This window comes from Syngnathus acus, chromosome 4, assembly GCF_901709675.1.
Source record: "Syngnathus acus chromosome 4, fSynAcu1.2, whole genome shotgun sequence".
NCBI lineage: Eukaryota > Metazoa > Chordata > Actinopteri > Syngnathiformes > Syngnathidae > Syngnathus > Syngnathus acus.
The window spans coordinates 3,532,592-3,541,857 of record NC_051090.1 but is presented as its reverse complement, the minus strand read 5'-3'; the positions used below and the strand labels follow the sequence as shown (position 1 = coordinate 3,541,857).

At 42.4% G+C, this 9,266-nt stretch overlaps 4 protein-coding genes across 5 annotated transcripts; 2 read left to right on the top strand and 2 right to left on the bottom strand.

The window, feature by feature from the left end:
• Nucleotides 1–293: 293 nt before the first annotated feature.
• Nucleotides 294–2,552, top strand: si:ch211-121a2.4 (transmembrane protein 205). 2 transcript variants are annotated; one of them, XM_037250188.1, is made up of 4 exons: nucleotides 294–440; nucleotides 803–976; nucleotides 1,393–1,556; nucleotides 1,837–2,552. In XM_037250188.1, the coding sequence occupies exons 2-4, from the start codon at nucleotides 877–879 to the stop codon at nucleotides 2,137–2,139; spliced, it is 567 nt and encodes a 188-aa protein (XP_037106083.1). In that variant the 5' UTR covers nucleotides 294–440; nucleotides 803–876; the 3' UTR covers nucleotides 2,140–2,552. The 2 variants fall into 2 exon arrangements, with proteins under 2 accessions (XP_037106083.1, XP_037106084.1); XM_037250189.1 differs by having other exon boundaries at nucleotides 786–976.
• On the bottom strand, nucleotides 2,553–6,105 carry LOC119122024 (UDP-N-acetylglucosamine/UDP-glucose/GDP-mannose transporter-like). Its single transcript, XM_037250184.1, has 12 exons — nucleotides 5,744–6,105; nucleotides 5,551–5,584; nucleotides 5,352–5,438; nucleotides 5,217–5,284; nucleotides 5,076–5,147; nucleotides 4,937–5,005; nucleotides 4,684–4,786; nucleotides 4,465–4,557; nucleotides 4,213–4,280; nucleotides 4,014–4,092; nucleotides 3,750–3,832; nucleotides 2,553–3,450 (listed from the first exon to the last, which is right to left on the bottom strand). The coding sequence occupies exons 1-12, from the start codon at nucleotides 5,851–5,853 to the stop codon at nucleotides 3,345–3,347; spliced, it is 972 nt and encodes a 323-aa protein (XP_037106079.1). The 5' UTR covers nucleotides 5,854–6,105; the 3' UTR covers nucleotides 2,553–3,344.
• Nucleotides 6,106–6,525: 420 nt separating this feature from the next.
• aqp12 (aquaporin 12) lies at nucleotides 6,526–7,634 on the top strand. Its single transcript, XM_037250185.1, has 3 exons — nucleotides 6,526–7,172; nucleotides 7,287–7,403; nucleotides 7,495–7,634. The coding sequence occupies exons 1-3, from the start codon at nucleotides 6,578–6,580 to the stop codon at nucleotides 7,611–7,613; spliced, it is 831 nt and encodes a 276-aa protein (XP_037106080.1). The 5' UTR covers nucleotides 6,526–6,577; the 3' UTR covers nucleotides 7,614–7,634.
• Nucleotides 7,635–7,709: 75 nt separating this feature from the next.
• Nucleotides 7,710–8,894, bottom strand: rpp21 (ribonuclease P 21 subunit). The gene is made up of 5 exons (XM_037250191.1): nucleotides 8,721–8,894; nucleotides 8,531–8,631; nucleotides 8,281–8,360; nucleotides 8,071–8,211; nucleotides 7,710–7,988 (listed from the first exon to the last, which is right to left on the bottom strand). The coding sequence occupies exons 1-5, from the start codon at nucleotides 8,775–8,777 to the stop codon at nucleotides 7,885–7,887; spliced, it is 483 nt and encodes a 160-aa protein (XP_037106086.1). The 5' UTR covers nucleotides 8,778–8,894; the 3' UTR covers nucleotides 7,710–7,884.
• Between the last annotated feature and the right edge of the window lie 372 nt (nucleotides 8,895–9,266).

Genomic DNA, 9,266 nt, shown 5'->3' with positions numbered 1-9,266 from the left:
AAAACACAAATAAATAAACGCTTTAAATGTAACGTTTCAGAATCATTTGAGTTTTTGTGTTTGTATTTTTATTTATTTACTGAGTGTTATATTCAAAAAGTGCTATCCATTTGTTTTTGCATCATTATTTCACGAAAGCACAGATTTATTCGCATTGCTGTCTTCTGATTAATAGCTCATTTGTTTGCTTTTATTCTAGCAATCGGTCTAACCTATCAAAACCAAACTGTTTATCGTAACAGACTCATTTATTGCTTTCGTTTATTGTTTGTCGCCTCCCAATATTTCAGCAGCAGTGTCAAAGAAGTTGTGTGACAAGCGCTCGAAGCTCGGTGGAACCAGTTTGTTGTGCTGGCTGGAACTTTTCCCTCCCTTACTGCAGTGACTTGCCGTCGTTCCTCCTCTTAGGTGTTCCTTCAACTTCTGCGCCCGTCGCACTGGTAGATATTCTCAGCGATTTTGAATATTCACAAAAGCGGGTTTTAAAATAGTGTTCCGTATTTGCACTGAGTGCGTTGGAAGTGTTAACCTTGTGCCCTACTTGTTCGCTCGGTCAAACTTTGCAACCCCAGCCACTTCTACCCCGGAAATTTACAGCTAATCTGCTCGCGCTTTGTTTGTTTTTGATACAGCCTCCAATAGAAGCGTTTAGTCGGTTATGTGGTTTTAAAATCGGCGATAGTACGCGAAGCGTTGGGTGCGCGCAAACGCAGTTTCCATGACAACAGCGCTCATTTTGACTTTAGACTAGAGTTGCTTATAGTTGTCCTTTGGGTGTGTCGCAGCTTTACACGTGTCTTACAGAGTTGGCTTGATCATTCCCGGAAATTTTGGTTTTGGAGACCACCACCCCAAACGGAGGCGAGCGTTGGGAGCATGGCCACCGACCAGGAGCCGTCATTCACTGTCAAACTGGCCCAGTTGCTGCTCCTCTCCACCTACTGGGGAATGCAGATTTGGGTCACCTTCATTTCAAGTTGGTACCACACCCACGCTACACATTTTGCAGATTTTTAGGGGGGAAAAAAAAAGATTTAAATCATAAATTCAAAAACAAGATCTTAATTGGCCTTAATATGTCCTATTGCAAGGCGACAAGATACAAAATAACTCTCCCTGATTTATGACAACTTTGAGTACGCAGAGAAAGTGGAGCAAAGGTCGTCTATCAAGTTTGACGTCACAGCAACTTGGCTTCAGGCTAAACTCGCCTGCTATTAAAGTTTTTTTAAACTTAACACAGTGCACATATCCAATAAATAAGTGGTTCTCGAAGGTGCTGCTCGAGTTGTCTGCAAAATAATTGGCATGTCACACTGTTTAAAAAAAAAAAAAAAGTATAGATTTGGATTTGCACAAGTATAAACTAAATTGGAGCTCTTTCCCGATCAGGTTTCGTAATGGACAACCATCTGAACAGACACACTTACGGCTTCATTCAAAGTCGCCTGGTCCCCTTCTACCTTCACCTGGGCTCGGCTTGCGCCTTCTTCAACCTCGCAATCTTCACCGTATACCATCCCAGCGACCTGCTGGACGAGCGAGAGGCCTTCCAAGTGGGTTCCCACTCAGTCTCCACCAGTGACGTCATACAGTATACATACAGTCTTGATTGATGGGATAAAATCCAGTCATTGTACCTCGCCTTCTGGTGTTCCCGACTTGGCCACTAGGAGGCGGTATAATAGTCATGCAGACAAATATAAATCTACTGCCTCTAATCTGACTATTTAAGATGCTGAGATACTGTATTAGTTTTATGATCTGATGAGTAGGGCTAGGTCATTGTGAGGAAATATAATTATCTTCATTATAACCTTCCTTCTACCCAAACAGATCTTCATCTTCTTTGTGTCAGTGACTGTAGCAGCAGTCAACGCCCAGTGGTTCGGCCAGATGACGTCGGAGATCATGGCCGACATGCACCTGGTGGAGCAGGCTTGCGGCCTGGGCCAGGACATCGGCCTGTCGTCCAACCGCGAGGCCTACGCCAAGCTTAGCCAAACGGACGCCAAGTACCGCCACCTGAGCGGGCGTCTGCGACTTTACCGGCTGCTGTCGTCGCTTTGCAATTTGTGCTGCTTGGCTTGCAACTTCTGCAGCCTCAGCTACGTGGCCGGGAACCTTAGCACACTGTGAGGTATTTTATTTTTTATTTTAAACATGCAAGCTATAAGTTAACTATTTAATGTGTCCTTTTTTCTGTCTTATGTCTGAATGTGTTTTATATACAGATTTTTTTGTTGCTGTGAGGTATTGGTGCGTTTTAATGGGAGTAAAATTTTGTGGATCTAATCAGGTTTGGCCTGCAATGCTCAGGGAAAGATCAAGAAACTTGACGTCACTACTTAAAAGTTGGACATTTTTGGATTGACAGTAGTAGAGACTGACTTTGAAAATTAAATCTTTACTTTGTCATTTATACTTGTATGTTTTTTTATTTAAAAAAATAAAATAAAGAAAAAACTGTTCAACTTGTGATTGTTTAAAAAATGTTCTAACCTCAAGATAAGTTGATTAATATTCAATAAAGCACAGCAAGCTGACAAAAATTCCAAATGGCTCATCTTTTAATTAGACAGGAACAAATGTTGCAACATCGGAAAGCGTTTTTGTAAAAAAATACAGGAAAAAAGCCATACTTGAATAAAATTCTTACTTTTAAGCTAAAATAAAATTGATAAAACCAAAACATTTAAAAACACCTTTAAAAAAGTTACCTGCAAAATACAACGAAACATTTTTTTTCGGGGGAGGGCTGTTTAGATAAACGTGTAACATAACAGCCCACCACAAACTCACTCAAATTTTGTTGCACTAACTGACCAAGCTAAAAGTAAACCGCTCCTTTTGCACCTTCTCCCAAAGTTGTACCAGTGCATGTGCAAAAATGTGGTAACAGACTAAAAGAGTGCACAGAAAACACGACATTAAAGGCATCCATGTTACATTCCTTGTAAACAAATCTGACGTATACGTCAGAATCGAAAAATGAATTGATCTGCATTTTGATCGACAACGACTTTGATAACCGATTAACCATTTCGAGATGTTTGACAATCCAAATCTTCAAAATTTCAGCTGGCAGTTCAGGTAAACCAGTCAGAAAGTAACAGCTGGCTCTCATGTGTGTCTTCAGTACAATGTGTATAAAAGTTCATAAATATTTTTCCCTTCAACACTTAAAAATGCTACTGTCCCTTTAAAAAATGCATTGTAACGTTAATGTAACTTAGAAGACCGTTGATTTAAAACCATCAGCTCCTCCTCAGACATAAATACAATTGTTTAAAAAAATAAAAACCCCATACATGGCAAAATTAAAAAAAAAAAACAGTCCAGTGTCATACAATCACCTTGCCCTTGATGTCCATTTTGGTGCTTTCGCTGGCCTTGCTGGGTTGCTCCTCTCGTAGCGTGACGTACGAATAAACCAGGCTGCCTGCGATGCTGCCGGCACAAAATGAAACGCGTGTCACAACAAGTCAAATCCGCAAGACAAAAATACTCTCTAGGCGTGATGTATGCTTTAAATATTATATTTAGCCTAAAAAGCAAGATTACAGAGGGTGATTTGATCATTTTCAACAAAAACTCACCCGTGTTGATATCCTTCCTGTTTTCTTTTTAATTTACACTAGCGGGTGTGCTGTCATCGTGTGGTCGATAGTGGTATTACACAAACAGGAGACTTTTTTTTTTTGCTAAGCTGTCAAAAATCACATTTAATATACTTTAAAATGCCGTACCTTATGTTCAAGCCTATGAAGTTGGTCCAGGAGAAGATGTAGTCGCCAATAAACACCATTCCGATGTATGTCACCAGGACATTCTGGAAAAACAAGCCAGGAGTTTACAGCACAACATTGAAACAAAACGCAACATTCCAAAACTCAGTTTGCCCTACGAAATAATATCAAATGTCTCTAATTGTCTGTATTACGGCAGCTGAGTGACAACAATCTGAAGCACACTATATTATATCAATTCCGCTTATACTGCCACTCACTCACCTTGATGCAGCCCAAGATGCTGGTGGTCAGTGCAGAGTTGTAGTGTGTACAAACCACGATGGCGTACATGAGGACAAACCTGTGCACACACACACACAAAAAACAATTTGAGTCACATTGTCACCTTGGCGTCAGTCACCAACAACGACAACAACAAAAACACCCAAAGTCATTCAACCTCTCATGGACACATTCTTACCCCATAACGCAGGACAAGAAAAACTCGACGAGGAAGAAGATGTCTGACCAGCCGTCGTAGTCCATAGCCTGGTCACACAAAAAGGAATTTTTCAGCGACTGGATGGAAGGTACATAATGGCGGCCTTTGTGTCTTTCTGAGTTCTGCGGCCTCACGTGAAAAAAAGCAGCAGCTTGTTCGTGAACGAAAGGGCGTGTTCATTTGACGAGTATTTTAAGGAGGTGGAGCTCTCTGCGTTTGGCTGCTCCTTACCTTCTGGATGTCTCCCGTCATGTGAGCCAGCAGCAGAGTGGGTAAGATCATAAATAACGCATTATAATACACCAAGCCATATTTGCCCAGCTCCTGCCAAACACAGACAAGATACTGAATGTAAAACTCAGATTTATTTAAATTTTTCCATGTTGACATAACCGCCCCGCCCCTTTCCAAAACAATGAGTGCTATTCACATGCCTGCGCCGCCACTAACCTTGGCTTCTAATTTCTGCTTGACGTAAGCGCCGTTGGCCGCCGTGAACACGTCATTGAGGAGGATAAAGCTGTAGCCTTGCAGGTCGAACGACATGTCTGCGCTGTAAAACCATGAAGAGGTGGACACAATTGTTATTTTTAGGCCTTTGACAACATGTGACAAAATGCGATGGAAATAATGATTCACTTCAAATGTTTTTATCTCATAAGTATGTAAGCAAAAGTGTTAAAAAAACAAAAACAGTTCTTACCTGGCGGCGATGAAGGCCCCAAGTATCATCGTAAATACCGTCATCTGGACTGACCTGGAGATCTTCTTCCTGTGGCAACGAGGAAAGATGCCAGTTGAAACCAAACTCCAAAATTGAGTTAAATATGCAAAGCGCTTACTTGAGTAGAAATCCCTCAGCCAACATTGTGAACAAGATGGAGAACCTCCTGAGCACGGTGAACATCGGCAAGCTAGTGCAAACAGAGTAGAATCATCAAATAAATCATTTAATTCACTTCCATTCGACCACAAGAACTTACTTGAGCTTTTTGGTTCCATATAGACCACTTATTTGATTGCCCACATAAAGGAGAGGTAGAGGAAATGTCTAAAGATAAAAAATTAACCAGAGATGTCAAATAAGGCACAATCACACAATATCCAGGTGGTTTTACCTTGCCAAGTATTTTCTGGTCCAAGTCTGGGAAGGTGATCACCCTCGCTGCCTTGCACACCCACAAGACAAGCACCGTGGCCAACATCTGCACGCACGCATGCATCCAAACACATTGGGGGGAAAAAAATAAAAATCAGCTGAATCTCAACTACAAGTGAATGAATCTTGTGTTTAGGGGAAATGGTTGCGAAACTCACTTGCCCTATCCCAACACATATCGACGACGGGAACCTAGAAATAAAAAGGGGTGTTAAATGAGCGAAAAGTGTGCAAACTTGGAGTGTCCAAGTTACACCGCGGCTATTTAAACGGCGAAATCCGCAAAAGTTGCCTTGAGCTAACTTGGATAACAACTGAGCTTGAGTTGACCCGGTCGGACGGTCGGCCTACCCGTAGTTGGTGAGCACGCTCTTGTTCACCACAACGATGATAAGCGAACTGACTGCGTAAAAGCCGGCGGCGAAGAGTTTCAAGAAAACCGTCGGAGGTTTGTCCGCCATCCCCGATGAGTTGTCATTCCGCACTGTGGACCGTCGGCTTCGGCCCCTCTCCCATTCAGTCGCTTGACTGGCTTGCTCGTGCGTGCGCAATTACGTGACGTACGCACGCACGCGTGCTACACTCGGGTTTTACGTTTTACGCTTACATCAATCATTGTATCAGTAAATTATGTATTTGATTAATCTCAAACTTTCAAATTCAGAATTGGTGTGGGTTACATCGAAGTATGTCGCGTTTTTATATACTTCTAAATTACTTCCGCCCTTACTGAAAATCACTTCCTGGTTTGAGCCCATACGTCATCTCAGTATCCAATCACAATGTAGGTTTCATGGTGATCTATTTTGAGGTGATTCCGAGTAGTTTTTTATCGAGCGTATCAAGAAATACAATTATTTAATATGTATAGTCATATATTTAATATGCATAAATTAAGAGTTAGGTTCAGCAATAAAATGCCCTCGCTATGAATAACAACGTATAGTCTAAAAAGTCATTTATAGGTCAAACTCAAAAACAAACATTGAAAATATCTCAAAAACCTGAAAGATGTTTTACCTATTCAAATTTGCTGTTGACCAGTCTTATTGAATGTCAATTTTGTGACCTGCTTGATGACCTGACCTTGCAATGGCCCATGTGTATTTTGGCAGGTGTCAGCAGTGTGATAAGAGGGTCTTTCTGTGCGCCACGTTGTCAGAAGAGAGCGAACCCTCCGTGAACATGTCGGGACTCAACGCTTCTCTTGGCTACTTCCTGGCGTGCGTGGTCTTGGCGGCCTCGCTGCGGGTACCCCTGAAAAGATGGCCGCGCCTCGCCTTCCTGTCCGAGTTGTCCTCGTCGTTCATGCTGGTGGCGTGCCGGCTGGAGGTGCAAACCATCGTGGAGGTGGGCGAGTGGGCCGGGGGCTTGGGCCCGGACGTGACGGTGACCATTTTGTTCGCGGTGCTGCTGGTCCACGGTATAGTCTGCGGCGACCATTTGGGGAACTCCAGCGTGAGCATGCTCAGGTTCCTTCAGCTTGACGCCACGTTGTTCACCACCGTCCTGGCTGTGACCTCCCACTTCCTTGGGGCCTTCCTGGCCATGCTGGCGGCTGAATACTACTGGAACCTGGAGCTGACTGACATGCACATGATCAAGAACCTGATGGGCTGGGAGTGCAGCACCTCGCTGTTGGTCTCGCCCGTGGAGGGCTTCTTCACCGAGGCGGTGTGTGCGCTTCTCTTTTACCTGGCGCACCTCTTCCTCAGAGGGAGGAGCACATTCCTCAAGGTGCCTGCCGGAGCCGTGCTCCTCACCTTCCTGTCACACATAGGTAAGCATGCGAGTGTCCTATATTTCGAACAGTTAACAGAAATATCTCGAGAAGAACAAAATGTACATTTCATGTCCCGATTGTGATGAAATAACAATGATTTTCCGTTGGCAGCCAAAGGTTACACGTCATCTTACATCAATCCCTCGCTAGCTTACGGCCTCACTTTCAACTGTTCGGGATTCACCTTGACAGAGTATGCGCTCGTCTACTGGCTGGCCCCCATCACAGGTAAACTGTATTTTTTTTTTCTTCTTTTTGTGGAGTACCTGCCCATTTATCAAGTGTGAAATTTATACAAGTGAATCTGCGTGTTTTCCAGGAATGACCCTGGCCCTCTTCTTGTACATGGGCCACATCCCAAGGATCTTTACCAAGAACCTGCTCTATAAGACGCGTTTCCGGGTGCGGAAAAGAGGAGAAAATGATAAGAAGAAATGAATGATTTGTTTTTTTAATTTTTTGCTTTTTTTTTTTTTTTACAATGTAGCCTTCAAACAACAGAAGGCATCAAGAACAAAAAAGGGCTTCAAAATTAGGGAAAATGCAAAACGTTTGCTAGTTTTAATAAAAGTCATTTGAAAAACAAAATCACGCATTTGTTTGCCGTGTGACCATCACTTGTTCAAGTAACGTGAACTGAAATAAATAAAATGACTCATTTTTCAGTTGATATATAACAAAAGAGTTTGTACATTTGCATTTCGTCTTGTCATGGAGGTGTTTGCTGTGTAGCGGCAGTACTTGTACTTGTGCTGGAACAATCCACCCGACTAGATTTGGACTTTTTGGGCTGATTTCTAGATGCCTCTTGTTCTGTGGATAGGAAACAACAAAAATAGGGGTGAGACATATTTACTTACGGAAATTTGACAAATGCATGCTGGATGAGGATTACCTGTTTTTTTTTGTTGGAGTGGAGCCTGAGCCTCCGGACGGTCCTGCCACAAGCAATAATCTGGGTCGTTCAATAGCGTCTTGCTCTGCTTACAGCTGAGACATCGCAGGACCGTCACGCGCCTCTTCTTGCCTCTTTTCCCTGGCAGAGTCGCATTTATTAGTAAACAATTTTATTCCTTCAGGTGGGAAGGGTATAAATGCGGCTTACGTTGTCTGATTGTCGCAGTCAAACCTGGGATGAGCGGGGAGCAACACTTCTTGCATATTGTTCTTTTCACCGATGGATCTCTGCAGGAATAAAATTACATTAAGAAATTAAGATGGAATATAATGCAGAGTAACCTTCCCCCCCGATTATCACTTTGATCAGTGGCCATTGAGTTAATAAAGTGACAGGAAACTGTTATTCTTAACCGCGCCTTCAAAATAAGAAATTTTTATGCAGCTGGTTAACTTACTGTCGTAGAACAAGACGTTTTGCGATAGTCCGCTGAGTAAAACAGTAGAAACGAGCCAGTTCCACATTGTCTGGGTTTTCGGCCAAAACGCAATGTGCAGCCTGTAAACAGGATGAGATGGGAAAGAAGCTAGTTAGCGGTTAGCCATTTCAAAACGAGATCCTCTCGAGTCATAATGGTTTGCACTCACCTGGTAGAGATAATTCAGTCTTAGGTACGCTTCTTTATCCTTAACGTGCCCGGACATGACATGAAAATGCTGTGAAATAATCTAAACGAGGCTGTTAATTTCTGTTATCGTGCTGGAGCTGTTTTAATCGGTCTCTTCGGCGGTACCATACATTATCCGGGTCTTTCCTTTCAAAATAAAAGCACATAGCAAACCCGGCAATAATCACATTTTTTAATATTAGATGGTCGTATATTTTTTTCCATTTGCAGACACTTGAAAACGTTTATCTAATAAAAATAACTATTTGGGAAGGCATTCCAGAGGACATTTTTGTGAGAACAATTATTGAGTTGTTTTGTACTTTTTGAAAAAGTATATATTGTGGGGAAAATCACTTAAGTCATTTCATTTCTAGATCAAAATTACTGTTGAAAGAAAATTTTTTTGGGGGGGGGGGGTACATATTTGAGTAACTGTGCATTTTTGAGTGACCTGCTTATTGCAATTACTTATGCATGCATAGGATCTTAATACGGCCAGCCTCCATCAGTAAACCAGTATAAA

Bases quoted from the DNA above. Each gene is read 5' to 3' on its own strand.
- rpp21 (XM_037250191.1), bottom strand. From the start codon at position 8,777: ATGTCCGGGCACGTTAAGGATAAAGAAGCGTACCTAAGACTGAATTAT. The intron at 8,632-8,720 runs GTGAGTGCAAAC...TCCTGTTTACAG, and splicing joins GACTGAATTATCTCTACCAG to GCTGCACATTGCGTTTTGGC. The intron at 8,212-8,280 runs GTAAGCCGCATT...CGACTCTGCCAG, and splicing joins GACTGCGACAATCAGACAAC to GGAAAAGAGGCAAGAAGAGG.
- LOC119122024 (XM_037250184.1), bottom strand. From the start codon at position 5,853: ATGGCGGACAAACCTCCGACGGTTTTCTTGAAACTCTTCGCCGCCGGC. The intron at 5,585-5,743 runs GTAGGCCGACCG...TTTTATTTCTAG, and splicing joins AGCGTGCTCACCAACTACGG to GTTCCCGTCGTCGATATGTG. The intron at 4,787-4,936 runs GTAAGAACTGTT...ATGGTTTTACAG, and splicing joins GGGGCCTTCATCGCCGCCAG to CGCAGACATGTCGTTCGACC.
- si:ch211-121a2.4 (XM_037250188.1), top strand. From the start codon at position 877: ATGGCCACCGACCAGGAGCCGTCATTCACTGTCAAACTGGCCCAGTTG. The intron at 977-1,392 runs GTTGGTACCACA...TTTCCCGATCAG, and splicing joins TTGGGTCACCTTCATTTCAA to GTTTCGTAATGGACAACCAT. The intron at 1,557-1,836 runs GTGGGTTCCCAC...CTACCCAAACAG, and splicing joins ACGAGCGAGAGGCCTTCCAA to ATCTTCATCTTCTTTGTGTC.
- aqp12 (XM_037250185.1), top strand. From the start codon at position 6,578: ATGTCGGGACTCAACGCTTCTCTTGGCTACTTCCTGGCGTGCGTGGTC. The intron at 7,173-7,286 runs GTAAGCATGCGA...TTCCGTTGGCAG, and splicing joins CACCTTCCTGTCACACATAG to CCAAAGGTTACACGTCATCT. The intron at 7,404-7,494 runs GTAAACTGTATT...CGTGTTTTCCAG, and splicing joins CTGGCTGGCCCCCATCACAG to GAATGACCCTGGCCCTCTTC.